Consider the following 27,015-nt stretch of genomic DNA (forward strand, 5'->3'; position numbering starts at 1 on the left):
TACTCGTCTGAGGTTTGCTTTCTGCAGCAACACAAAACAAGCTTATTTCCTCTGGGACATAACATTCCTTCACACATCGTGTAAATCTTTTACTTTCTTCTTTGGAATAAATACCCCAAACAGGACATGAACTTTCGATCCTTTATCATCCCAATCACCTGTTATGCTCAGGTCAACTTTTCTTTAAAAGCAAGTATTCAGAGGGACGCCTGGGTGGCTCAGTCGGTTAAGCATCCGACTTCGGCTCAGGTCATGATCTAGCGGTTCGTGAGTTCAAGCCCCGCGTCGGGCTCTGTGCTGACAGCTCAGAGCCTGGAGCCTGCTTCAGATTCTGTGTCTCCCTCTCTCTCTCTCTGACCCTCCCCCATTCATGCTCTGTCTCTCTCTGTCTCAAAAATAAATAAACGTTAAAGAAAAAAATTTAAAAAATAAAAGTATTCAGAATCAAGCACGGTATTTCACAGGGTTTCCACTGCTCTTAGGCTAAAATTTAAAAACCTGTAATATGATCTACAAAGCCCTCTAGAAGCTGGCCTCTGCCCATCTCACCAGTCTCGGCTGTCCTGATCTTCCTTAATTCCTAGAAGGCACCATGTTCCTTCCTCCCTCAGGGCCTTTGCACATGCTATTCCCATACCCATGTCTCCAACCCTCACTTTGGCTGGGTAACACATACTCATCCTTCAGATTGAGGCTTACTGGGTCCTCAGAAGAACCTTTCCTGACCTCTTCTCTCCACGTAGTCAAGCCAGGGTTCCTACTCTTGGCTCTCCTGGCACCCTTATTCTTCTCTACAGCACTCAATACAATAACAAGCATAAAATGTAATTTGTTATGTGGTGTCCATCTTCCCATTAAACCACAAACTCTATAAGGCAACGGACATGTCTGCCCAGTAGAGCATTGAATCCCCTGTATGAACTCATGTCTGCACAAAGTAAGTGCTCAATACATACTTACAAGATGAACAACACCCAATAGAATTATCCCTCTCCATAAGCAGGACACTATTCCCCTACTTGTTAGCTTTTCTGCCCCACATCCACAACACGTTCATTTAAAACACCCTACTACATAGTGGCTATCAAGTAGCTTGATTCTGAACACAAGGCTGGACAATTAGCCAAGCCCTTGAAGAACTCACAGATTAGTGGAAGAGATCAACGTATAAAACCACAAACTCAAATCCGTATTTGTACTCAGAAAAAATATATACACAAAGGGTCGTGAAAGCACAAAATAAGATTCCCACGGCCTGTGGCAAGGGGAAAGGAGGCCAGGAGACAGAAATGCTTCAGGAGGTGGCATCTGAGCAAAGAACATACCTGAATCTACTAAAACATCAGATCTACAACATTAAGCAAATCACCTTCCTCTGAGTCTCTGGTCCTGCACCTGTAAAACGAGGGGTGTTCTGGCGGATGACCTTTAGGAGCCCGCCTAGGCCTAAAAGCCTAAATACTACACCTCTGACATTAATAAATACACTATAGCTCAGGCAATACGCTTAAGTACTTAGATGGATTATCTAATGTATCAATACAGGTACTGCTATCATCCCATTTTAAGATGAGATCACTGAGGCAGAAATATGAGGCGATTTGTCCCAGGATCACCAAGCGACACAGGCTTTGCTCAGGCACTGATTCCACAGCCAGAATTCCTGAGGGTTGTGCTATAATACCATTTTTTAATTCCAGCTTGGTTAGAAAACATCATATACAGCTTGGTCCCTCTTTTGAGTTGTTTTCTAGAAGGATATACACCAAAATGTTAACCAGAGTTATATTGGAGTATGGCAATTATGGATTTTTTTTTTCTTTAACATACTTCCCAAATTTCCTACAATAAATTTGTATTAATTGAATCATCAAAAAACATTTTTAGAAAGAAAACATTCTACGTAGTGTTATAAATAGCATAACTTACGTTGTTGAGGCCTTTCCAAGTTCAGGATATTAGCTACTCATCCCAAATTCAGGCCACTGGCAAATTTGATCAACGTATCTATAATTCTCATTCAAGACATAAAAAACGTAGATGCAGACAAGGGCACCACAGACCCTTGTCATGACCTTATTAATACATATCCTTTGACACAGTGGTTCAGGCAATCATAAAACCAGACACCCTATTTTTATTTATTCAACTCACTCAACAAAGTTTGGGGATTTTGGGGGCGCCTGGGGGACTCAGTCGGTTGAGCATCCGACTTCAGCTCAGGTCATGATCTCGTGGTTTGTGAGTTCGAGCCCCGCGTCAGGCTCTGTGCTGACAGCTCGGGGCCTGGAGCTTGCTTCGGATTCTGGGTCTCTCTCTCTGCCCCTCCCCCGCTTGCACTCTGTCCCTCAAAAATAAACAAACGTTAAAAAAAAAAGTTTGGGAATTTTTTTTTAAGATTTTATTTTTAAGTCATCTCTACACCCAATGTGGGGTTCGAATTTACAACCCCAAGATCAAGGGTCACACACTCCACCGACTGAGCCAGCCAGGCGCTCAACAGTTTCAACAGTGCTTCCCACTTGTCACTAGGCTCCTGTATGGCACAAGCCTCCCACTGGCCTCTGGATGTAGCGATTCCATTACTGAAAATGGTGCCAATACGACTTTACCTATCATTGGCATTTATCAAGTGCTTTTGTGGGCAAGAAAATACATAGGATCTTTACGTATATGATTTCATTTACTCCTCATAAATAACTTCAGACGAGGTAAAAACTACTGTTCCCATTTTGCGGGTAGGAAAAGTGAGGATCAGACCTCCCTGCAAGGTTACAACATCAGCCTGCTGCAAAGCTGGCTTCTAATCTCAGGTCTGTCCTACCCAGACCCCAGGGTCCCAGGGGCTCTTCAGTATTTCCCCTTCCTCCTCCCAGAAAAGTGGCTACCCCACTGGCTAGCTGAAAACTCCAATTCCCAAACCTCTAAATCCTAAAGCTTGATTATTACTGAAAAATCACCAAAGAGAAACCCTAATACCAACTCGAGGAATTTCAGCTTCAACACGTTGGATGAACTGACCTTCAGCAACCAATCCGTCAACGGAATCACCTGTTGCTTTTTGGAGAAAACACACACCTTCCTTGGCCCAAGGTCCTGTAACTTACGCCTCTACAAGGGGCTTTCTGCCCTGCAGCCCTCCTCTTTTCCAGGAGAGAAGTCAACCGTCCCAGAAACCAGTTTCCAGCTCTGGCTTGGTTTAAATTGAAGGCACCGTTCCCCTCCCTAGTGAGCGGAGTATACTGATGCTCCGTTATTCTCTCTCCCCACTGCCCGTGGATGAGCATCTAGGCCACTTTTGCAAGTTCATGAAGAAAATCTCTAGTCTCCAGTCCTCGTTCCTGCAACAAACGACCCCTGGTTGAGGCAACGGTGGCTGAGACAAGTTACAAAGAGGCGAGGCTGGCAAGAGGCCGGGCGGTCACTCGCCCCGGTGTCAGGTCCTAACTTGGGGTGGGGGTGGGGGTGGGCCGACGGGATCCGCCGCTCACCCCTGCCACCCGCAGCCCGAGAGCCGGCGGGCGTCCCTGCACGCCCGCGCCGCTCCCTCCAGGGACATCCCCGCGGGGTGATGTTCCGGTCTCAGACACGTGCCCCTCTGCGACTCCTCCAGAATCTGCCAGATAACCCGCTTCCCAACCACCGCCCCGGACTCCGGCGGCAGTTCCAAACCCTACCCAGCGGCGAGGCGGCCGCTCGCGAGGTGCGGCGGGCCGGGCCTCAGGTGCGGACGGCTCCGAAGCCGGGGCAGAACTCACCCGCCTCGCCTGGGCCCGGCGGGGTCCCGAGAGCGTCTCGGGGGCGGCGGCGGCGGCCGGGGACTCGGCAGCGCGGAGGAGCAGCCCGCCGGCGGCGGCCATGGCGCGCGGCGAGGCGCGGGCACGGGCGGGCGCGGCGGGACCGGGAGAACCGGGCTCGGCCCGGGCCCACGTGGGCGGCGCGCGAGGACCCCGCGCAGCTGCCCCGCCGGCTCCTGCGGCCGCGTCCCTTCCGGGTGCCGAGGCGTCCGCGAGCGTACGGGCCGCGGCGGCCGCTGCGCGGGGAGTCCCTCGCGGCTCGGCCCGTGGCGGGCGATGCCACCGAACACTCTGGCGTTCCCGCTTGTGAAGTTCTTTGAGCGTCTCTGAGAGACCGGAGGCCGTGTGCCATCTTGCCAACGTCTCCTTCGTTTGCCGCCGCGCCGCCGCTCCCTCAGCACTTCGGTGGCGCGGGAGGCCTCTACAGGGGCCTGGGACTCGGCTGCCCTCGAGGCTCCCTGCCCTTCGGCCACTGCGGCCGAGTCAGGGCGCTTCTCGGTCCGGCCCGCCGAGGAGGCGCGCTTTCCAGACAGGCAGCTCCTTGGCCACCTGGCAGGACTGGGTCGCCTAGCAACGGCGGGGTCCTTCCTGGCTCGGCGGCGCTCCGGGCCTGAGGGGAGAAAGCCGCTGCGGAGGGCGCTGGGGGCCGGCGGCGGCGGCGGCGGCGGCGCAAGAGGCGGCAACGGGACGGCGGCGCGAGGTTGGCGCGTCCCGGGATCCGGCCTCTGCACTTGAGGGGAGATGAGCTCGGCTGACAAGGCCCGGGTGGGGCTCGCGGCCGACGGGCCTGCGCCGCCCGAGGAGGAGGAGAGCGAGGGGGGCGGCGAGGCGGGCGGGAAGGAGCCGGCTGCAGACGCGGCCCCCGGGCCCAGTGCCGCGTTCCGCTTCCTGGTGACTCGGCGGGAGCCGGCCGTGAAGCTGCAGTATGCGGTGAGCGGCTTAGAGCCGCTGGCCTGGTCCGAGGACCACCGCGTGTCCGTGTCCACGGCCCGCAGCATCGCCGTGCTGGAGCTCATCTGCGACGTGCACAACCCGGGCCAGGACCTGGTTATCCACCGCACCTCGGTGCCTGCTCCTCTCAACAGCTGCCTCCTCAAAGTAAGTCACCCCCTGGGTCCCTGGGGAATCTCGGCCTGCGCCTATTCCGGGGATTCCCCTCGTCGCATCCAGAGTGGCCGGGGTCGCCGTTTTTTGAAAAACAAACAAAAAACCCCGCGGCCGTTTGCTCCCGGCTTTCCAGATCACCCACCCCCTTCCGACACACACTCTCGTATCCCGGGAGCTCTCCTCCGAGCCAGGTCCTGCCTGCGGCCCTGCGTCTGCCCCACTGCTGGCGCTGATTACTCTCTGGTGCTTTCTGAGACTCCACCCCCTTTGACCCAACCCCAGACCTTGCCTCCACAGTTGCTCCTATTGTCTGGAATCGACTCCCCCGAGGCCCTCCGCTCGCTTTGTTTACGGTGACGTGCCCTACTCTGGTGCCTCTTCAGCTCTGAAGAAAATTTGGTCCTTTTCAGGGTCTCGGCTGTCTCAGCGACTTTATTATATGCATGGTCCTTCTCACCTTGAGCCGCTGAGCACTTTCGTTTTTTTGTAGCTGAACATCTTTGGGATGCAGCATGAAAAGCCTCTGGAAGTAAACGCAGTTCTTAAACTTCAAGGTCTCTGTAGATTTAGTGCTTTCAGCTTCATAGCAACCAAGTTTGCCTTCAGAACTTTCGGGTTCCTAAGTTTTACTGTTGGGAGATCACTGTTTTCCAATTTGGTTTTTTTTTTTTTTTTTTTTTTTTTTTTTTTTTTTTTTATTCCCCGAATAGGAAATCTTATCGTTTATTAGTGGTTTCAAGTACAAAAACTTGCCCTGTTTCCTTTATAGATCTTTATGCCTAGATGGGATCTATAAAACGTGTATTCCCTCATTCAGCAGATATTTGAATAGCACCATGTATCGGCCTAGTGCTGTCTAGGTTCTGGAAATAAAGCTGTGTACAAAACAAGGTCCCCGCCTTCATGGAGCTTACGTTCTTTGGCAAGTTGTGAACAGGCGCTACTGTAATAACAGAGTGATACGCACCGTAAAGATCTGTGTCTATGCCCAGAGAATGTATTTATGTGACTTTCACATACAGGGTTTGGAAGCCTTCTCTGCACCACCAGTTAAAAACACTTTTAATGTTTTATTTATTTTTGAGACAGAGAGACAGAGCATGAGCAGGGGAGGGGCAGAGAGAGAGAGGGAGACACAGAATCCGAAGCAGGCTCCAGGCTCCGAGCCGTCAGCACAGAGCCCGACGCGGGGCTCGAACCCATGAACCATGAGATTATGACCTGAGCCGAAGTCAGACGCTTAACCGACTGAGCCACCTAGGCGCCCCTGCACCACCAATTTTAAATATGAATCAGTCACTGTGGGTAGGGTGCAGGGAGCCCACACCACTTTTTTTTTTTTTTTTTTTTAGCGTACTTGAAAGTTTTAAGCAAACAACATGTCATCGAGTTAGATCATTGGTAAACTGGGATGACTAAACCCTGTAAGATCTTGGAGAAGATACGAACAAATTGGTTCGAGTGTAAACAAATCAGGTAGACCCTGGTACTCCTGTGAAATTGAGAAACAGGGAGGGAGGCAGAAGAAAGGGGCTTTAAAAGGTACATCCCTACTGTTTCTAAGGATGTTCATGTGCACATGAACTAGAGAAAACCTTAAGTGTGTGTGTCCAGCGTGACACAGACTGAATACTTTAGCAGGGAGAATTTAAAGAGTGGCAGAAATAGGGAGGCACATACATCAGGGAGTTTTATCTGCTGGTGAGTCTGAAGCAGTCCTGAAAGAACGTAGGATTTGGTTCAAAAGAGGAACATGGGAGAGGGGCCTCCAAGCCCCAACAGAATGAGCTGTCCATCTTACACACATAATTAAGTCGTGCACGTACTTAATTGTTTGTGTAAGTAATGGTGGGTCGACCGAGCTCTCCTAGGGAGGGAAATTGAGGTGAAGCCCATTAGGGAACTTTGACAGTCTGAAGAAGTTGGCTTCACTCTAAGAAGCCCGAAGGGCTGTAACAGTTTCATAAACATGGACTGACCTGGGATGGTTCAGGAATATGAATCTGGTGGGCCCAGAATCAAGAAAATGATTGTTGGGGTCAGTATAAAATAGAGGTGGAGAGATTGGGCTTTGGTACAAAATAGCAAGATAGGACACTCTCAACAAGGGGGTTGCTAAAACCTGTGTTGTTTAGACTTTTTGGCAGATTAAATTAAATACATCTATGTACGTATGTATATATGGATACACATATATGCACACACACACATACAATCACTTAGTATAGGTCCCGACATGCTGTACTTAAAGTAATAAATGCGGTCATACAGGTATGAAGGAATACAGGTCTGGATTAACGCCGTAGCTGTGGACATGAAGATATCTAGAATATTCTGATAAAAATTAGACTCTCGTTGGTTGCACAACTGTCTAACAAGTAACAGCAAATCTTTTGTGTTCCTCTTGTAATTGATGGGTTGTCCAAAGTTAATTAGTGGCGTCTTCTCCTCCTGTACTGTTCTTTGGAATGCACATCACACAAACCATCCGTCAGCAGTCTTATTAGACTACGACCATTTGGTGAGTGAATGCTGAGTTGTCCCTGAAATTCTGAAAGAGGCTTCTGTGGGGGTAAATCCCTGGGGTATGATGGTAGGACTCTGAAGAAGTTGGTATCAGTACTTTGATGGCTCTACCCATTGGCAGTGCCTAAGGATTTAAATTGCTCAGTGCTGGGGCGCCCGGGTGGCTCCGTCGGTTCAGCGGCCGACTTCGGCTCAGGTCACGATCTCGCGGTCCGTGAGTTCGAGCCCCGCGTCGGGCTCTGGGCTGACGGCTCGGAGCCCGGAGCCTGTTTCGGATTCTGCGTCTCCCTCTCTCTCTGACCCTCCCCCAGTCATGCTCTGTCTCTCTCTGTCTCAAAAATAAACATTAAAAAAAAAATTTAAATTGCTCAGTGCTGTCCAGCTTGCCTTTGCTCTGATTCAAAAGGTGGGCCCGTCTGCAGCCTGGATCAGTTCAAGGTACGGCACTGCTACAAGGCCAGGTGCTGAGCCACTCTGGACCTTTTGCTCTATGACCCTGTATTTAGATTATGAATTTCTTTCAGGAACATGTGCAGTTATATAATAGTTCAAATACTACCTGCTATTTGCAAGTTACTGTCCTGGGCACTGAGGTTGTATGATATAAAGGAAAATGCTAGAAGTGAATGATCTGAAAAAATAAAACTGGGATTTAAGAATAATTTGCGGGCTGCCTGGGTGGATCAGTTGGTTAAGCGCCCGACCCTTGGTTTTCACGATCTTGCAGTTTCATAAGTTTGAGCCTCGTGTCAGGCTCTGTGCTGACAGCGTGGAGCTTGCTTGGGATTCTCTTTCTCTCCCTCCCCCTCCCCCTCCTTCCCCCCCTCCCCTTCCCCCACTCATGCTGTCTCTGTCTCTCAAACTTTATTTTATTTTATTTTTTTTTAATTTTTTTTTCAAGTTTTATTTATTTTTGGGACAGAGAGAGACAGAGCATGAACGGGGGAGGGGCAGAGAGAGAGGGAGACACAGCATCGGAAGCAGGCTCCAGGCTCCGAGCCGTCAGCCCGGAGCCCGACGCGGGGCCCGAACCCACGGACCGCGAGACCGCGACCTGGCCGAAGTCGGACGCTTAACCGACTGCGCCACCCAGGCGCCCCTGGAATATTCTTTTTTTTAAAAAAAATTTTTTTTTCAACATTTTTTAATTTATTTTTGGGACAGAGAGAGACAGAGCATGAACGGGGGAGGGGCAGAGAGAGAGGGAGACACAGAATCGGAAGCAGGCTCCAGGCTCCGAGCCGTCAGCCCAGAGCCCGACGCGGGGCTCGAACTCACGGACCGCGAGATCGTGACCTGGCTGAAGTCGGACGCTCAACCGACTGCGCCACCCAGGCGCCCCTCTGTCTCTCAAACTTTAAAAGAACGATTTGCAATTTCTCTTCCCATTAGACTGCTGAGTTAGTGAATCATCATCTAGTTGGAGACAATTGCAAATTCTAATGTTTGTATAACTAATTTTATTCTGTATGAATCGTTCCGAGTATGGGAAACTATTAACTCCACATTAAGTAACTATTGGCTGTCTTTGGAATCCTATTCTTGCCTTCAAGAAGCTTCCTGTTGGGTAACTTCAAGTGAATTTCTATTCATTAGGTACTTACAAAGGAATTAGCTATTAGCAGTAATAGTGGCCAGCTGGGAACAGGATGGTATATAATCAAATGATTGGCGGGGTGTGGTCCTCTGGGAGCTGGGCTCCTCTCTGTGGTGTGTTCCTTCAGCATCCAGCTGCATGTTTTAATTTGATGGCTGGTTTTGTGAGTTGGAGACTTCCTCGGAGGGGCAGCGTACTCATTCAGACTCATACACACAAAACCGCACGGGCTTTCTCCGTTGGTTGAGAACCAAGCTGCTCTCTGTCCTCTCAAGAGTTCTTCCTACAGTGAGTGGGACCAAGAGTTGCTTTGATTTCATCCTCTGCTGCTAAGTTTACTTTTAGTTCTTTAGTAGCTTTTATTTGTAGCAAATCTACCTATTCTAACAATTATTGCTTAGCTTACAGGATTACAAGGTTTGTGAATGACTTTATATCTTCCCTTCATTTGGTGGACAACTTTATATCTGCTCTGCATTTTGCATCCTTTTATTAGGTCTCCTTAACACTTAATCCTGAGAGAGTATTTTTCATCATCATAGCTAACATTTATTGAGCATTTATTAGTAGGTGCTTTATGGGCACCTGATTGGCTCAGTCAGTAGAGATTCTTTTGATTGATTGGCTGATTCAGAGAGAGGGAGGAAGAGAATCTTACAGAGATTCCATACCCACAACTGTGAGATCACGAGTCAGGATTAACTGTGCCGCCCGTTGCCCCAGTCAGTGGAGACTCTTGATCACCAAAAAAAAAAAAAAAGGCGCTTTACATCTTTATTTGTACTTCCTAACTCTATGAGACTTGTATTATTGTTCTCTATTTATAAATGAGAAAATTAGGGCCAGAAGTTTTAAGCAATTTGTGCAAGGTCACAAAGCTATGTGATAGAGTCAGGATTTGAACCCAGGTAGTCTTGGCCTCATAGCACAGATTTTTCAATCGTTATGTTGTGCTTCATTCTGCCATATTTCAAATTTTATTTACCCATACAAAGCTCTGGGCTCTGATTAGCATTATTTTATCAACAGGCTAGCCAGCTGCACTTCCATTTAATTGGAGTTTCCAGTCTGCATTTCTCCAGCATGTTCATAAATGTATCCAAGAGGCTACCTTAAATGCCTTTCTAAATCATGATTCCAGAGTATTCTTTAAGATAATAAAGGAGGACATCACCCAGAAAAAGTTCTGTTGTTTAAAAAAAAATAAAACAATGGGGCGCCCGGGTGGCTCAGTCGGTTAAGCGTCTGACTTCAGCTCATGTCATGATCTCGTGGTTCGTGGGTTCCAGCCCCGCATCGGGCTCTGTGCTGACAGCTCGGAGCCTGGAGCCTGCTACAGATTCTGTGTCTCCCTCTCTCTCTGGCCCTTCCCCTCTCGAGCTCTGTCTGTCTGTCTCTTTCTCTCTCTCTCTCTCTCTGTCTCAAAAATAAATAAACATTAAAAAAAATTAAAAAAAAAAAACAAAACAAAAACTCTAGGTAAGGCTCTCAGTAGCTCCTTGGCCAAGGCATCTAACGTGCTCCTGAGACTCTTCAGAGTGAGATGCTGTGTAGCAAACAGCGTTCCCAGGACTTGGCCACACAGCTGTACTTCAAGGGACAGTTTAGGGGGTGGTGTTGTTCATAACACACTTTAGGAAAAGTTAGTCGTCTAATTCATTTGGTGGACAACGTGATATCTACCTTTCTATGCTTATTTATTGTGTCATGTAGCAGTTTCGACAGAAAATAAGATTAGATTTTTCTGGTTATCCAGTGCTGGTTTCTAATGATTGCTTCTGTCTACACAAACCTTTTATTTGTTAGTAATTGAAGAATTTTATTCCCTAGCGGACTGAGTGGTCTGCGATTTTTGTTACCCATTTACTGTTTAGGGGATACTTTAAAACTGTTAATTGCACTCTGGTTTTCTGACACGTTCCCAGTTCAAACTTTACCGAGGACTAGTTAGTGGTTTGGAGTGCAACATCTTCCAAGTTTTTCCTGTGTCCTGGAGTGTAATTCCTCTGGGTTTGGGGACTTAAACTCATTTAAAGTGACTTTTATTAGGTCTATATATGTCTTAGGCTTGAATTCCTTTGTAATCATCTAATAACTACCCTTTCCAATTTGAAGATCAGCCTCTAGGTAAAAGGAGATTGTCACTAAATCTGAAAGATTCTTCTTTCTTTCTCTGGATCCATTTCCCTGAAGACAGTGGGGTCAAGTCCTTTCTTCCTCTTCCTGCCTCACATATCCATAGAAAGCACAGTTCAGTTGACTCCTGCTTTGTTGTGTTCTAGCCTTCCTGGCTCTGAACCACTCTCTTTTGGTCATTTATCTCTTCCTTTGTCTTTAATGTCCCTTTAAAATCTCTGTTAAGAGCTTGTAGTCAAACAGCTAAGCACTAAATAAATAGCACCACTGATATGTGTCACAGACTCGGAGAAGGGAGTGATGGGTGAAAGCCAGAATGATCTCAGAAGGCTTCAGAGAGAGAATTAGATCTGGTGGGACAGATGGGATTTAGATAGGAAAACAGCATTCCAGACAAGGGGCCAAGGGAGGCAGAGGACGGAATATTCAAGGAATGGCAAGTAGTCTAACCAGAGTGGACATTATTCTATGGAAACAGTGGATGTAGTAGTTGGAGTTGGCTTTCGGCATAGTTTCTGGATGAAATTTTGGATAGAACCTAAAGCTGGTGTTTGTATCACAAAAAAAATTGTAAAAACCCAAATATCCAGTTGTATCAAAGATGTATACGGGTATGTGTTTTCATGAGTATGTAACGTGTTTATGGTTTTGTGAGTAGTTCAGCTGCGTGCTCTAAATGCTTTAAAGATCAAGTACGTTGCTGTTATGGCCATTATTTATGGCAGTTCTAAAAAGAATGTGGGAGCCAGGCTATGAATCATGGCAACATTTATTCTGACTCTTAAAACAAAAATCTTTATTTCTTGAGTAAGTACTCACTTTCAGACACACACTTGATCTTTTAAACGTATGTCTTTCAAAATTAAGAGAATTGATACAAAATTCTGTATATGCGAATGTGACCTAGTCGACACTGATGAATAACTCAGTACCCTAAGTAATGTAAATATATTCCTCTTAGAGTGAAATATTTATCTGATAGTTTTTGTATCTCTTATTTTCAGGTTGGCTCTAAAGCAGAAGTCGCTGAGTGTAAGGAGAAGTTTGCCACCTCGAAAGACCCCACAGTCAGTCAGACTTTCATGTTGGATAGGGTGTTCAACCCTGAGGGGAAAGCTTTGCCGCCGATGAGGGGATTCAAATATACTAGCTGGTCCCCCATGGGTTGTGATGCAAATGGCAGGTGCCTCCTGGCGGCACTGACCATGGACAATCGCCTGACCATCCAGGCTAACCTCAACAGACTCCAGTGGGTCCAGCTGGTCGATCTGACAGAGATTTATGGAGAACGTCTTTACGAGACCAGTTACAGACTCTCTAAAAATGAGGCTCCGGAAGGGAATCTCGGGGACTTCGCGGAGTTTCAGAGGAGACACAGCATGCAGACTCCGGTCAGGATGGAGTGGTCGGGCATCTGCACCACTCAGCAGGTCAAGCATAACAACGAGTGCCGGGACGTAGGCAGCGTGCTCCTGGCGGTCCTCTTTGAGAACGGCGACATTGCCGTGTGGCAGTTTCAGTTGCCCTTTGTGGGGAAGGAATCCATCTCTTCGTGCAACACGATCGAGTCCGGAATCAACTCTCCTAGTGTTTTGTTTTGGTGGGAATATGAGCACAATAATCGGAAAATGAGCGGCCTTATCGTGGGGAGTGCTTTTGGACCTGTAAAAATCCTGCCCGTCAATCTCAAAGCAGTTAAAGGCTATTTCACTCTAAGGCAGCCTGTTGTCTTGTGGAAAGAGATGGACCAGTTGCCAGTGCACAGCATTAAATGTGTCCCGCTCTATCACCCTTACCAGAAGTGTAGTTGTAGCTTGGTGGTGGCAGCAAGAGGATCCTATGTGTTTTGGTGTCTTCTTCTGATCTCCAAAGCAGGCCTCAACGTTCACAATTCCCACGTCACAGGCCTTCACTCGCTGCCGATCGTCTCCATGACTGCGGACAAGCAGAACGGGACGGTGTATACTTGTTCCAGTGACGGGAAGGTGAGGCAGCTGATTCCCATTTTCACAGACGTGGCGCTAAAGTTTGAACACCAGCTAATTAAACTCTCGGATGTGTTTGGCTCCGTGAGGACGCACGGGATAGCGGTGAGCCCCTGCGGCGCGTACCTGGCCGTCATTACGACCGAGGGCATGGTCAACGGCCTCCACCCCGTTAACAAAAACTACCAGGTCCAGTTCGTTACTCTCAAAACCTTTGAAGAGGCAGCTGCTCAGCTCCTGGAGTCTTCCGTTCAGAATCTCTTCAAGCAGGTTGATTTAATAGATCTGGTTCGCTGGAAGATTTTAAAAGATAAACACATCCCGCAGTTTTTACAAGAAGCTTTGGAAAAAAAGATCGAAAGCAGTGGGGCCACGTATTTTTGGCGTTTCAAACTGTTCCTCTTGAGGATTTTGTATCAGTCGATGCAGAAAACCCCTTCAGAAGCATTATGGAAACCGTCCCACGAGGACTCCAAAATCTTACTCGTTGACTCCCCTGGGATGGGCAATGCCGAGGAGGAACAAGAGGAAGGCACTTCCAGACAGGCCAGTAGGCAGGGCCTTCAGGAGAGGAGCAGAGAGGGCGATCCCGAGGACCCCATCGACGACTCACTGACCCCATCTGGAGACGCCGGGGGCCGGGAGCCGATGGAAGAGAAGCTCCTGGAGATCCAAGGGAAGATCGAAGGCGTGGAAATGCACTTGACCAGGGAGCACATGAAGCGGGTCTTAGGAGAAGTGTACCTGCACACCTGGATCACAGAGAACACGAGCATCCCCACCAGGGGCCTCTGCAACTTTCTGATGTCTGACGAGGAGTACGATGACCGCACGGCACGGGTAGGTGTTTCTAGCGGAAGCACGAGAACGGTAAGAGGTCTGCTTGCTGCCTGAGGGAGAAGTGGTCTAAACCAATTCCTAACCCAACTTTGACTTCGATATTTTGTAAGGAGTTGATTGGCGTGAGGTGCAGGAGAATAATAAATAGGAAACGTGGATTAATGCAGAGGACATTTGCGAATCATACAAAAAACATTTCGAGGCTTCCTCCCACCGCAGCCCGATGGATAAGCAAGGCTTCGTTTAGCGAGTCGTATGTGACTGGGCAGTGACAGCAGGGCAAACGTGACACCCTGCTTGCTTCCCTCCCTGTTTGCAGAAGGTTCTGGGGTTGGGAGACGGGGCGGCGGTGGCCGCACAGGGACTGCGCACGTTTGGGAAGGCTTGACGAGGCCTTTTGATGTAGTCAAGAAGGGCATGTCAAGTGAGCAGATTATTACTCATAATGTTTACTTTTACAAAAACTGGGCTTAATCTTTATTTTGGTTTAGAAGCATCTTAGAGCGTTATCCGAAACGTATTCCACAGAATTCAAGTTCCCTGATAGAACGATAGGGTTACATTCTGTCCTCCTCTTAGAGGCTCCCAGTGTACCTCATTCTTTTGATGGTTCTGGGAATTCCCGCAGAGAAGAAACCCTTTGACTTTGTGTACTTCATTGTTACCCTGACATCAGGGAACCTTTCTTTGTGAAGTAATAGCTCCTAAAATCCTGAAAAACTTTTGTTTCAAGGAATATACTTTATAGTAACGTATTCAGAACTACAAAAGCCCGTGCTCCTTTTTACTCTTAAGACTGACACTTCTTCTCACTGCCCAGAGTCTTAAAATTGAAGGCCATAGGGGCACCCGGGTGGCTCAGTCGGTTAAGCACCTGACTCTTGATGTCAGCTCAGGTCATGATCTCACGGTTAGTGAGCTCATACCCCGCATCAGCACGGAGCCTGCCTGGGATCTTCTCTCTCCCTCTGCGCCCCTTGCATGCACGGTTTCTCTCGAAATAAATAAATAAGCTTAAATAAAATAAAATCGAAGGTAGTAAATTCAGGTATCTTCATGCCTAATGTTAAACCACTCACAGACTCCTTGCTGCATTTTCTTGTTGGAAAGTGTGCATATCCACCCCGAAATTATTACGCCTAGGATATCTGCAGTACAATCTCAAGAGTAGTTACAATGTACTGTTCATGTAACTGGTTTTTCATCTCCGAAAGTCCGCTCTTAAAAAGTATTCCATTGTGCTCCCAGTTGCGAATTGCGAGGAAGTTTTCTGGACCTAGCAGGAGTGTTACAAGAGTCGGTGAAAGATTAACAAAACATTTTAGGAAGTACGTGGTGGAAGTTGGTGGTCGTAGTTTAGGTAATTGTCCAGGTGGGCAATGAGCACAGGAAGCTACTGGCATAGTCACGTGTTTCCAACAGAGCCAGGGGAAAGGAGGGAAGATGGCACCTCTGTTATCGGTAAAACTGAGTTTTGATTAGAAACGCTGCATTTCAGGGCACCCGGGGGGCTCAGTCGGTTGAGCGTCCGACTTCCACTCAAGTCACCATCTCATGGCTCATAAGTTCGAGCCCCACATCCGGCTCTGTGCTGACAGCTCAGAGCCTGGAGCCTGCTTTGGATTCTGTGTCTCCTCTCTCTGCCCCTCCCCTGCTCCAGCTCTGTTTCCCTCTCTCTCTCAAGAGTAAATAAGCATTAAAAAAAAATAAACACTACATTTCATGTCTTTAAAAAAATCCCACTATATACATGAAACGAACCTTTTCAAACCTAGCGCGTTGATCTAGTAATTACAAATTGTTTCTGAGATTCTCAGCCTGATATGTTGGTGTAGTTAAGACTATCACTGCCACCCGCCACCCCCAGCATTTTTAGGCATTTTTCCCCCTAATTGTTCTTGCCTGTAACCTACTAATAATACAGCTACATTGTGCATGTGTTTTGATACAGATTACATACATCAGTGTGCTTTATGCATAAAAAGGGTAAGAATTCTTGTCCTCCCAAGAATAAGTATTTGTCCCATGGAAGGAACAGTATCTCCCCCATTGGGAATGTAGGAGTTACACTAATACAGTTGGGCTTGCACAATCAAGGCTAGTGAGAACAAACATGGAAGCACTTCTTCCTTGTGTAAAACTGGAGTGCGTCTCTCATGAAGGAGTCCGGAGTAGGTTTTGTCGTACCACTGTCAGCGTGTTTGACCTGTCCGGAAAAGAAGGGAGGGGTGGTTGTCGCTGCATGAGGGACCAAAAATTAGAATTCTTAAGGCTAAAAAACCTAGAAAGCCAAAAGGTAATGGGCTTTAGATTTGTAAATTACGTACTGAGTAGGTCAGACACCCTTTGGAGCTGTTAAGATACCCTTCAGAACTTCAGTGAGCTAATTTTAGTGAGTGGCTGAATGTGAGTTCTTCCGCCAGAACTTAAGTGTAAATGGATTAAAAAGCTCGAAGGACCTTGTCTCCCAGGAAGACGAGGAAGTTCTAAAGGCTCGTTGTATCCATGCCTGCAAAAGATGTAGCCAGTGAAGGTTTTTTTCAACAAAGTAATGAAGTAGATACCTTTTTTTAGACTTTGATTTTTCCTGCACTGTGATCCTAATGAAGCAGAGAAAAGCCGAAATAGGGACCAGCTCTAGAGCCTGTGCTGTCAACCTCTCCCCGGGGGGCCCACCGCCCCTCTGCAGGGGGGCCCAGTGGTTCACAGATGGCAGGCTGCTAGATCAGATTGGTCATGGGTCTTGGGGCTATCAAAAAGGGAAATGATTATTTTTTAATCCTGCTTATACTTTGTAAGCCTCTCTTAAAGAACGGACATTTGTACAATCTTACAAAGTTAGCATTTCACAGAATACTTCAGCCGTAGACTTTATGCCTTCCCTTCTTAAGTCATTATAAAGAATAGCTAAATACTTTGTCTTCTAACAGAACTCTGAATCCCTGGTTTCAGAAGCTGCTAAAACGAGGCAAGTGGTAAGATTTCGATTTTCAGAACAGTTTTTTCTTTAGTGGCTAGCATTCACCCTGTTACCAGAGGGTCCCTCAATGAATTTAGTTTACTCAGCTAGTCAGCACGTGGAGAAGGTCTGGCTTTGTCACGTTCAGACACCATGAGCGGCCTGCGTGGAAATGCCGATCTCCCATCCATACGGCATATGTTTTCCTTCCTCCACTGGGTCAGTAGGCTTTTTCTTTGACAAGTCTTACACTCACCCCACTAAACATTGCCGACTGCTTTGTCTCATTAGGTGCTGATTGGACACATCTCAAAGAAGATGAACAAACAGACCTTCCCTGAGCACTGTAGTTTGTGTAAAGAGATCTTGCCATTCACAGATCGCAAACAGGCAGTCTGCTCCAATGGCCACATCTGGCTCCGGTAAGCCATTGTAAGCCAGCCCCTGCTTTGTGCACCTCTTCCAGGTTTGTGCCGCACTGAGCGCGGTAAAGTGTGTGTCTGAAACATGTCGCCCCTGCCACTCGGTTGGAGAAAAGCCACTACCAAAAAACCAGGCATAGACTTTTTTCATCGGTCTTACTAAGGCCAGACGCTCTCTAAAGACCATGTTTTTACCGCCTGACATACAGAGGGCTTTCTTTATTTTGGCGATACGGTTTTCCTTTGAAGGAGCATTAAAATTGTAAAGTATTACGAAAGCAGTATCTGTTGAAGTTAGTGGAATGTAAAAGAGGTCGTGCACTCGTTTGGGTCTGACTTTATACTGAAAGGTGGAAGTCTTCCTGCTCTCACTGGAAGAGGGCATCTTGGCGTGCTCAGATCCGACAGACCCGTGAGCCGCGTTCGACACCGGGCGTCACTCCCCCCGGCTTGCTCCTTGAAGCGCCCGCGTCTCCCGGCTTCCTGGACGCCATCCTCCCTGGTTTCCTTCCAGCCTCTGACGCTTCGTTCTTATTGTCTTTGCTGATTCTGCTTCGTCCCCTGGAGACCCATCCTGGACCTGCTTCTCCTTCGTCAGCACTTCCCTGGCGGTCACACACCGCCTGTCCGCGGGTGACTTAAACGGAGAGCTTTAGCCTGAATCTCTCCCCCGAAAGCCAGACTTTCGTGTCCGACCACCTGTGCAGCGTCTGTGTTTGCACGTTCAACAGGCGTTTCCAGTTTGCATCCAGCCTGTTCTCACTGCCTCCGCCTCCCCAGTCCTGGTGAAGACACCATCCTCCCTTGCCGGGGTGACGTAGTTATCTCCCGGCAGGTGTCCCCGCCTCCTCCCATGCCCTCCGGTCTGTCGTCAGTGTGGCCATGATTGTGATCCTCCTAAGACTTCATCCGTTCATGTCACCCCTCTCTCCGCTCAGAACTCGCCAGAGGCTGCCCATTTGGGATGAGTAAACACCAAAACCCCTTTAGTGACCAAGACTGCACAGCCTGGCCCCCGTCCCCTCTCTGACCTCCTCTCCTGTGCTTCTCCGCCTCGCTTGCTTCACTCCAGCCCACTGGCCTCAGTGCTCCTCAGGTACACAAGGCACCCCTCCTCCTCCGGGATGTCTGCACTGCCATTCTCGCTGCCTGGCAATGCTCTTCTGACCAGTGTCCGTGTGGCTTCCTCAGGCGTTCCTTTCTCGGTTAGGCCCTTTTCCTGGCCGCGCTACCTGGAACCGTAACCCCTGCTGGCGTCCCCTGCCTCCTGGTTTTCCTGTCGCTCTTCCTTGCCTTGCTGTCCTCCCTAGCAGTCACCGCCTCTTCATAGATGTTTACTGTTTGTTTCTCCCTCTCCTCTGGGATACAAAGCTCCATGAGGACGGGGAATTTTGTGTCCACAGCCGTTCCTAGAACAATGCCTGGTCCTTGGTGGGTACCCATTCCACCTGCCCTTTGTAGCCTGGTCCTGATGGGTGTTTAGCGAGTGGTCACAGGACAGGGCCGAACCCGGGGACGTCTCTTCACGTCCCGTCTGTCTGCACCATTAACTTTGTCTTCTGTACCTTTCAGGTTTTCCCCATTGTACTGTCACATCCTTAAACACAGTGCTTAGATCTAATCTTCAAAATCACATACAAGAATAATTTGCCATATGATACCTGATCGTCTTTTTTAACATGTCAGAAATTCAAAATATGGACAGGTACGGACAGAGTAAACGCTTTCCCAGTGACGCAAATGGCCAACAAGAAGTGGCAGCGACTGGACCGGAAGCTTTGTATGTCTTGGCTCAGCAACCTGCCCCTGAGCGGGGACCCTCACTAAGGGTGGGGCAGCGCAGGTGTGCAGAGGGCTACCCTGTTGCCATGCGCGTGAGCGCCGTTTACGTGCTTCACTTGGTTAGCGGATGGTTGTACGGGAACTGTGTGGCGAGTTGCTCCTGACGATCCAGTCTGTGTTCTCTCAGGTGCTTCTTAACCTACCAGTCCTGCCAGAGTCTGATCTACAGAAGGTGTTTGCTCCACGACAGCATCGCCCGCCACCCGGCTCCGGAAGGTGAGTGCTTGCCCAGCCTCGGGAGGATGGCGCTGGCTCAGCTCGGGTCAGGCTCCACCCTGCAGGATCTTAGGCCACTAGGGACCGTCAGCAGGCTCATTCTGCCCTTTGCAGTCTTATCATGAAACCACAACTAATGGAAAAATGAGAACTGGAATATGTCATGTGGAAGGACATAGTCACTGCACGTTGGTGTGTGAGTAGGGCTGCAGTTTGCTGTTCCGTTACTGCAAACAAATTATTCATTCAGAAAAATGTCAGAGCTTGTGTTAGATGGCACGTGCAGATTATATTTGGATGGAGATTCTACAAATGACGAGGTATACAAAGACAGCATTGCTAAGCCAGAATATTCGGTGTGTGCTTGGACTCATCCTTCTAAAAGCCATGACAGGATTTTCCTGGTTAGCCTGTATTCTCTTTCCTGATGGGCCCGGTGACAAAGCCCACATTTCTGAGATGATGAGTTGGAAGTAAGATCATAGAGGCGGGCAAGGAATTAGTGACTTAAATAGTCACGCGAACGTCAGATTCATGACCCAAAGCTCATTCACATCACATCGCACTCTAACCAAAAAGGCTAACTAGACGTAAGCGTATATAATTATCTACATGTTTGGGGCAAATTTGTGGTCTCGATGAACTAAAACAAAACATTCTCCACAAAACTATGCCCTTGTTCTTGATTTTTACTCCAAACTGGCTAACGTCTCATTCTGAGAAGTTGGTGTGCTGGCAGCTTGTGTTCTTTTTAAGTTGTTACTGTGGAACAACTGTGGAAAATGTAGCCACATACAAAAGTAGAGAGTATAATAAATCCTCGTGTAGCCATCATTCAGAAATTGTCAGCTCATGCCTTTTTTTTTTTTTTTTTTGATGTTTATTTATTTTGAGACAGAGAAAGTGTGAGCGAGGGAGGTGCAGAGAGGGAGGGTCCCAAGCAAGGCTCCACACTGTCAGCACAGAGCCCGATGCGGGGCTCAATCTCACAGACCGGGAGACCATGACCTGAACCCAAATCAAGAGTGGGACGCTTAACCGACTGAGCCCCCCAGGCACCCCAGCTCGTGGCTTTTTGTTCTTTCATCTGTAGTCCCCCATTCGCTTTCCTCCTCTTACTGCGTTATTTTGAAACAAATTAGAGGGAACTTTAAACACTCGCTGCAGTTGAGAATTGGTATGTTTAGACAGGAAATCAGGAAAAGATTGAGACAAATCAAAGAAACGAATACACCTGCCAAATTGACCTTGAGTTGAGCTACATACAGCTTTAGGAAGAATGAGAATCTGTGGGTCTGGAGAGCAGTCGTACAATAAAGCACTTACAGATTAGGGGAGTTTTTAAAGGGGGAGACGGTGTTGAGCCAGTGTGGTCATGCTTTTTTCCAAGTAATACATTAAAAAAAAAATACCATTACTGTAATTTTATAAAAGGATATCTTAGGGGCATCTGGGTGGCTCAGTCATTTAAGTGTCCGACTTCAGCTCAGGTCATGATCTTGAGGTTTAGGAGTTCAAGCCCCGCATCGGTCTCTGTGCTGACTGATAGCTCGGAGCCTGGAACCTGCTTCAGATTCTGTGTCTCCCTCTCTCTCTGCCCCTCCCTCGCTTGTGTGCTCTTTCTCTCTCTCTCCCTTTCTCTCTCTCTCTCTCAAAGATAAATAAACATTAAAACAAAATTTTAGCATTAACAGTGTACTAAGGCTATGTTCCCAGAACAAAGTACAGTCCCGTCCGTGAACTGAGTAAGTTTAGCTGTATGAATCATTCATTCATTACCCTTCTCTTCCTGTTCCATCATAGAGGGATGAAAATTTCATCGCACACTTAGCTTTGGGAAGCACAGATCTAGTCCAGCTGGTCTAGGGTGTTGGCGCGAGGTGCTCTGAGGATGCAGAGCCAGGACCAGGCCTCTTGTGCGCTCACGCTGTCCGGCCAGGCCTCGGCCCACCCGCTCCGAAGTCGACACTCACTGCCACTTGTCTTCCTTTGCAGATCCTGACTGGATTAAGAGGTTACTGCAAAGCCCTTGCCCTTTCTGCGATTCTCCCGTCTTCTGAACGTCAGCGGTGGGAAGATGGGAAGGGCACATACTCTGTTACAGAAAATGCCCTCTGGCCTGAAGACGTAGGACGTGCTGGCTGATCCCGGCCTTCGGGTGGCGAGGCTCTCTCCAGGAGTGTAGATAGGGCCCTGGGAACTCATTTCTGAAGCACGGTCTCTGTCTCTGGGGACTAAGGGATTTCTTTGAAACAACTGAATGCAGAGACTTTAAGTCATTCTGAGATGAACATTAGCCCCCCGCCTCCTCACCCAGTGAGGAACACTTATTTTTCAAGTGTTTTGACTGAAGCAGTTTGAACCGCAAGAATGCCCTGTCATCTCTGGGAACAGAACAGTCTCTTCTAGAGAGTTGGGGTAAGGGCCTCGCTGGACCAAGTTGGGCTTAACGCTTGCCTTGGTGCCGAGCTGCTGCCCCAGAGAGCTTAAGCGCGCGGTGCATGGTACGCGGTATCCCGGCACACGTTAAAAGTGTCGGAAACAGCACAGGGTCCTGATGCTTTGTTTCGAACAAACAGCCGCAGATCTGTATCCCGAGGATTCCTGTTTCTCATGCATATGGAAACCATTCTCATAGAACTGGATTTTTAAGAGGTTGAAGCCAAGACTAAAGTTGGCTTTAATGTGTCAAAAGATCAGGTGATTCTCCTGAGTCAATAATTGTGACTTATTTTTAGTGAGCTCCCACGTTAGCAGGTTTCCTGTCCTTCCTTTGTCCTTAATGTGTAAAGGACATCTGGTATTCCCGTTCACCCGTGACACCTCCCTGCTTCAGACTGTCACAGCCTACGTGAGATTTTTGTACATAGAAGAAAAAGAATATTTTCTCCTTAAAACTCGGAGTGTTTTTAATGTTGACATGTCTAGACATTTCATTTATATCCAGTATGAGAACGTGCAGTCCATCTAAAGACTTCCAGGAAACTTCCAGAAAGCAGTGGGCAGCCCAGACGTGCTCTGGTGCCACAGGTGTGTGCGGCTCAGTTGACGGGAGCCTGGGACTTTCTCCTCAGTATAAAGGTCCTCGGTATTTGTAATACTGGTATTTTCCTCTGGGCTGTTAAGAGGAGCTGTTAGACATCAGTTGGCCTTAAAGTCCAAAACTAAAGATGGACATTCAGGAATGACAGTGTTGCCAGATTACAAAGTAAGTGCCCTAGGGATTGGTGCTATTCAACAGGACTGCGATGCCCACAGCTCGAGATGGTGCGTATTTCTGGGAAGTTGGATAGGAAATACAAAATGTGAAATTGTCACTTCTGTCCCATGCTGTCTGGCCTTTATTCTGACATTTATTCCTGCCTTTCTTGTGATCGCTCAGAGAAAGACATCTTGGCCTCGCGTCAGAAACACTTGCTGTTTGGACGAGATGCCCCCGGACGCCCCCCACACCACTGCATTCTTGCCCCTCCGCTCGCGTGTTGAGAGCCAAGAGCCCTTCAGAGGCGCTTCCAGTCTGCTTTGAAATGTCTTTGGTTTCCTGTTCTAATCTTGCTTTGTCTCCTGTGTTCAAATCTGTATTTTCTGGAGTCTTCTGCTTATCCTTCTCCTCTTGGTGACTTCAAGAATAGTGTTGATCCAGATGCCAGCGTCTGGCACGTTAAGTTGGTTTTCAGGAAAGAATCGGGCGGCATTAAGGTCATGGGTGGGTGACGCAGCTCAGAAGGCGGTGTGGCCGTGGTCGTTTGTGCCTGTAGCTGTTTGACATGACAGCAAATAGGAGGGTAAAAATTGAGATCATGTCAAGGAATTATTGCAGTTTTCATAATCATGGGATGCTTAGTCTCGCATATTTTTGGTTCCAACCAGGGTCAGTGTTCAATTTGTTCCGATTGGGGACTTCTGTGCTGCTGCCATTTAAAACTTACATTAAGTTTTCATTTAAAACAGTTGTACATTTGGGGGGAATTTAACTCTTGGGAGTTAACTAGAAGGGTCTCCCAAATTATTTTGTATGTCTATGTAGGAATAAACATGGCAACTGTTGGGCTAGAACCTGGCTTGTCTCTGCGCGGGACTAGGCCTGGGGGCATTCTTCAGATTCTGAAACCCACCCGACCCCTGCTCGGCCCGCGTTTCTGCGTGGAACTGGGCGGTCTCCCCCTCTTCCAGCCCCACCCTCTCAGCCACGGAGGCTGGTGTGAGCTCGTGGCAGCATCGCAAACGCAGTCCGCTTCCGACTTCACAAAGAGAGCACCTGATGACAGAGCGCCGGTCAGTGGGACCTTGGGAACGCAGGGGTGACCCCCTGGAATCTTCCGGCTCATTGTCTCTCGCGGCTTAAACTTGTCATGCCCTCCGTGCTTCCTCACATCTGCCTGATCTGGTTAGTGGATTTTGAGTTTCTCTCGGCTGTCACTGTAACAACCGTTTCAGAAGCGGCAGAAGCGGTAGAAGCCACGGTGTCGCGCTGCTTGGGAGCACGGCGGCAAAGACTGTGTGCAATTAGGCCTTTTCAGCTACAACACGTTGCATTCGGGAGTCTGATAGCCACACCTGGATCGCGCTCTTTCCGCCCGGGGTTAATTTGTCCCCATTACTCTAGATAAGAAATCGATAGCTTGTTATGCTCGGGATTCATTCTGAAATCCTCATGTGTCCACCACCCAGACTTCAAGCAGCCTCTACCTACTATTATATCTGCCAGAACTACCAATTATTTTTCAGTGTCAGGACTTATTAGAACCACTGGCGAAGCGTGTGGTTGAGTGTGACATTTTTCTGCCTCTCTCTAAGAAGTTTTTGGGAATGTTAATGTTGAAACGTGCGGGTTGGACCTGTTAGCGAGTGTCGCGGGTTAATCAGGTGAATGGAATGTTAAAGGGTAGTAATGGAATATTAAAATATATTCTGTTGTAACTAGAACGCTATCAGCTAAGAAGCAGAAGAAGTTGGTGGTTATTGGTGCTTGTCACGGGGAGTTTTAAGGAACACCTGCTCCGCTTGCAACAGTCAAACCGCTTCCGAGTTTAGTGACTTCACTGCAGGAATTAACGCCACCGGTCCAGGTCCAGAGCCTTCTTGCTCCTGATTCCTGTCTCTTGCCTGTCCTTCCTCTTGGTTTCCCTTCCTCTGGTTTTCTCAGCTTTAGGACACGTCCAGAGCTAGCAGATTTCATGCTTGAAAGAACGACAGATCAGTGATAAAATCTGTACAAATTAAATCACACGGTAGGTCTCCCTTCCCAGAAGAGATGGCATCACACAGTGACTTCTTTCTAAGGGTAACAGTGTTAGTTGTTAGCTTGGTAAACTGTATCTGGTTTTCTTCGAAACTCTTGGTTATTTCCGTGGCAGCAGAGTGCTCAGCAGCTCCTGGCTGGGTTTTGGGGTAGAGTCTGCTAAATGTTAGCTCCTTACTCTACCCACCCCCCTCCCCGAGCCAGCATTGTCCTGACAAGCAGAACTTTTGGTGACGCCAAGCTGAACGGGTTGTATGAGAAGTCGGCTGGCCTAAGTTTTTCTAAGGGAAAGGTATATTCTGCCCTTTTTTGTTTGTTTTGTTTTGTTTTTAAAGAGATTGGGCGGTGAAAACAGCCAATAGGCAGAGAAATGAATGAATGTCTTAATGTTAGCCCCCCGTGGACCCTTGAGGGCGTCCGCGTGGCTCCCGTGATCAATCACGAACACACCTCTCTGCTCACACGCTCCCTTTCTGTGTGTCCGTGGAGTTGCGCAGTTCGGTGAGGCTCCAGCGTGTCTCAAGAATCTAACCTTGTCCCTCAAGGTTGTCGGTTTTAGGGGTGCCTCTAAAAGATCTAACTGCGGTGACTTGTTTTCATGTTAGTCGTTAGTGGAAGCATGCACAGCTTCGAGCGGAGTAGGTGTGTCTCTCAGGTCTGATAGTTACTAAACTTCAAACTGCTCTTTCTTGAGGCTAAGAAAGGTTTGCGGAGTTATGATCTTCACATTTGCTAAGACGATACCTGCTATTTAAAGTGATCACAGGGGCGCCTGGGTGGCTCAGTCGGTTTAGTGTCCAGCTCTCTGATTTCCGCTCGGGCCATGATCTGATGGTTCCTAGGATTGAGCCCCACATCGGGCCCTGTACCGACAGTGCAGAGCCTGCTTGGGATTCTGTCTCCCGCTCTTTCCCTTCCCCGCTCTCTGTCTCTTCTTCTCTCTCTCAAGATAAAAAACGTTAAAAAAACTTTTTAAGTGCTTGCAGAGCATGTGAAATCTGACTGTCCTTAAGTGGAATTAACTCAAATTTGCAAAAAAAAGAGTTGTTTCTAATGGTCTGAAATACTATAGCGTCACTGTCCTGATGAAACAGTGGGGTTTTTCAGAAGACTGGGCACTCGTTTCCCAGGTGCTGCTGTAGATCAGTATCAAGCCTTCTAGCCAGACTGAGTCTGGTAGGCAGGCTGCGGCCTCCGTCTGCAAATGTACTCTGTGTTAGAGCAGGGCTGCTTCTGAAAACTTGCTGTGGAAACCATTCAGTTTAAGGGGCGAATGGCTGTTAAAAAAAAATATCCTATAAAGAAGTTATTCCTTTTAGAATAGGACTGCTTCTCCCCCAGTGTCTTTATCTGATTAGGTGACTCAGCTTTTCTTACCTTGCTTTTTTTTTTGAGTTATAATTATACTCGGGGTGGGGTGGGTCTTAATATACAGCCTGAGGTCCCAGTCGGTGAATGAGTTTATTCAGGGCAGGATTGTTCAGATGGCCAACACGGCGGTGCCATTCGTTCCAGGCTGGGCGGGAGCTGAAAAGAAGGCAAGATGATGCCCGCCTCCCGACGCGGTACAGGCGGAGCCCGTCCAGGTGAGCTGCCGTAACTGGGCCGGGAGGTTCATTTAAAGTTCGGCACTCTAAATCCTGTCCGTTTCCATGGTAAAAATCTGCTTCCCTCGCCATCACGAAATCCCGTTACTCTCGCAGAAAGATCCCGTAAGGTGGTCAGGCTGGACCCCGGAAGAGGTGGCAAAATGGCTACAAGACGCTTTCGTGCTTTATCGGTTTTACGTTTGGCGACCAGACTGCTGGGGTGTCACGCACTTTGGTCTGGGTGCTAATGCAAAATTAAAAGCAAAAATGGGTTATTATGGCTTCTTCAGGACTCTTACTCAGATTTGTACTTTACGAAAGGAACATGAATATCAAACCTGTTTATACAGAAACAAGACCGCATAGAAAAATTAGTGTGTTGTATATAGTGATACATAGTTTATGTTTACCCAATGCCTGTGCTAATCTTCGTGCTCAGCTTTGAATTATATGTATGTTCACGTAGGACTTTTTTTTTTTTTTTTTTTTTAATGAAAAGAACAGGCATCTAAAATCTTAAGGTGAGAGAGAGAGTTTCTCAGTGCTTACCATCTGGTTGGGTGGTGTGGTTTCGACTTTTGGCGTTTAAAGGAAACTTTAAGAACAGGAACACCTCTGGCCTGGAATACCCCGCATCCAGAAAACTTGGTTGCTTCTCTGCACTGTATATATGTACATAGTGTTCATGATTAGATTGTAAGCTCCTCAAGGGCAGGGACTGTCTGCTTCATCTTGGTAGTTCCTGCAGCACCTAATG

The 27,015-nt window shown here is 48.0% G+C and overlaps 2 protein-coding genes across 3 annotated transcripts in view; one reads left to right on the forward strand and one right to left on the reverse strand.

Annotated features, from left to right (window-relative positions):
• The window catches only part of DDX31 (DEAD-box helicase 31), a 72,967-nt gene extending 69,107 nt beyond the window's left edge, over positions 1-3,860 (reverse strand). The window contains exon 1 of the mRNA XM_030292864.1: positions 3,759-3,860. Coding sequence (XP_030148724.1) covers positions 3,759-3,860 — 102 coding nt within the window. The remainder of the gene's footprint in view (positions 1-3,758) is intronic.
• A 258-nt stretch (positions 3,861-4,118) lies between these two features.
• On the forward strand, positions 4,119-26,744 carry GTF3C4 (general transcription factor IIIC subunit 4). Of its 2 annotated transcripts, XM_030293194.1 has the most exons (5): positions 4,125-4,895; positions 12,168-13,988; positions 17,239-17,369; positions 19,339-19,427; positions 21,423-26,744. In XM_030293194.1, the coding sequence occupies exons 1-5, from the start codon at positions 4,539-4,541 to the stop codon at positions 21,485-21,487; spliced, it is 2,463 nt and encodes an 820-aa protein (XP_030149054.1). In that variant the 5' UTR covers positions 4,125-4,538; the 3' UTR covers positions 21,488-26,744. The 2 variants fall into 2 exon arrangements, with proteins under 2 accessions (XP_030149053.1, XP_030149054.1); XM_030293193.1 differs by lacking the exons at positions 19,339-19,427; positions 21,423-26,744 and adding an exon at positions 19,075-19,332 and having other exon boundaries at positions 4,119-4,895.
• The last annotated feature ends 271 nt before the right edge of the window (positions 26,745-27,015 follow it).

The sequence above is a fragment of the Lynx canadensis genome, chromosome D4 (assembly GCF_007474595.2).
Source record: "Lynx canadensis isolate LIC74 chromosome D4, mLynCan4.pri.v2, whole genome shotgun sequence".
Lineage (NCBI taxonomy): Eukaryota > Metazoa > Chordata > Mammalia > Carnivora > Felidae > Lynx > Lynx canadensis.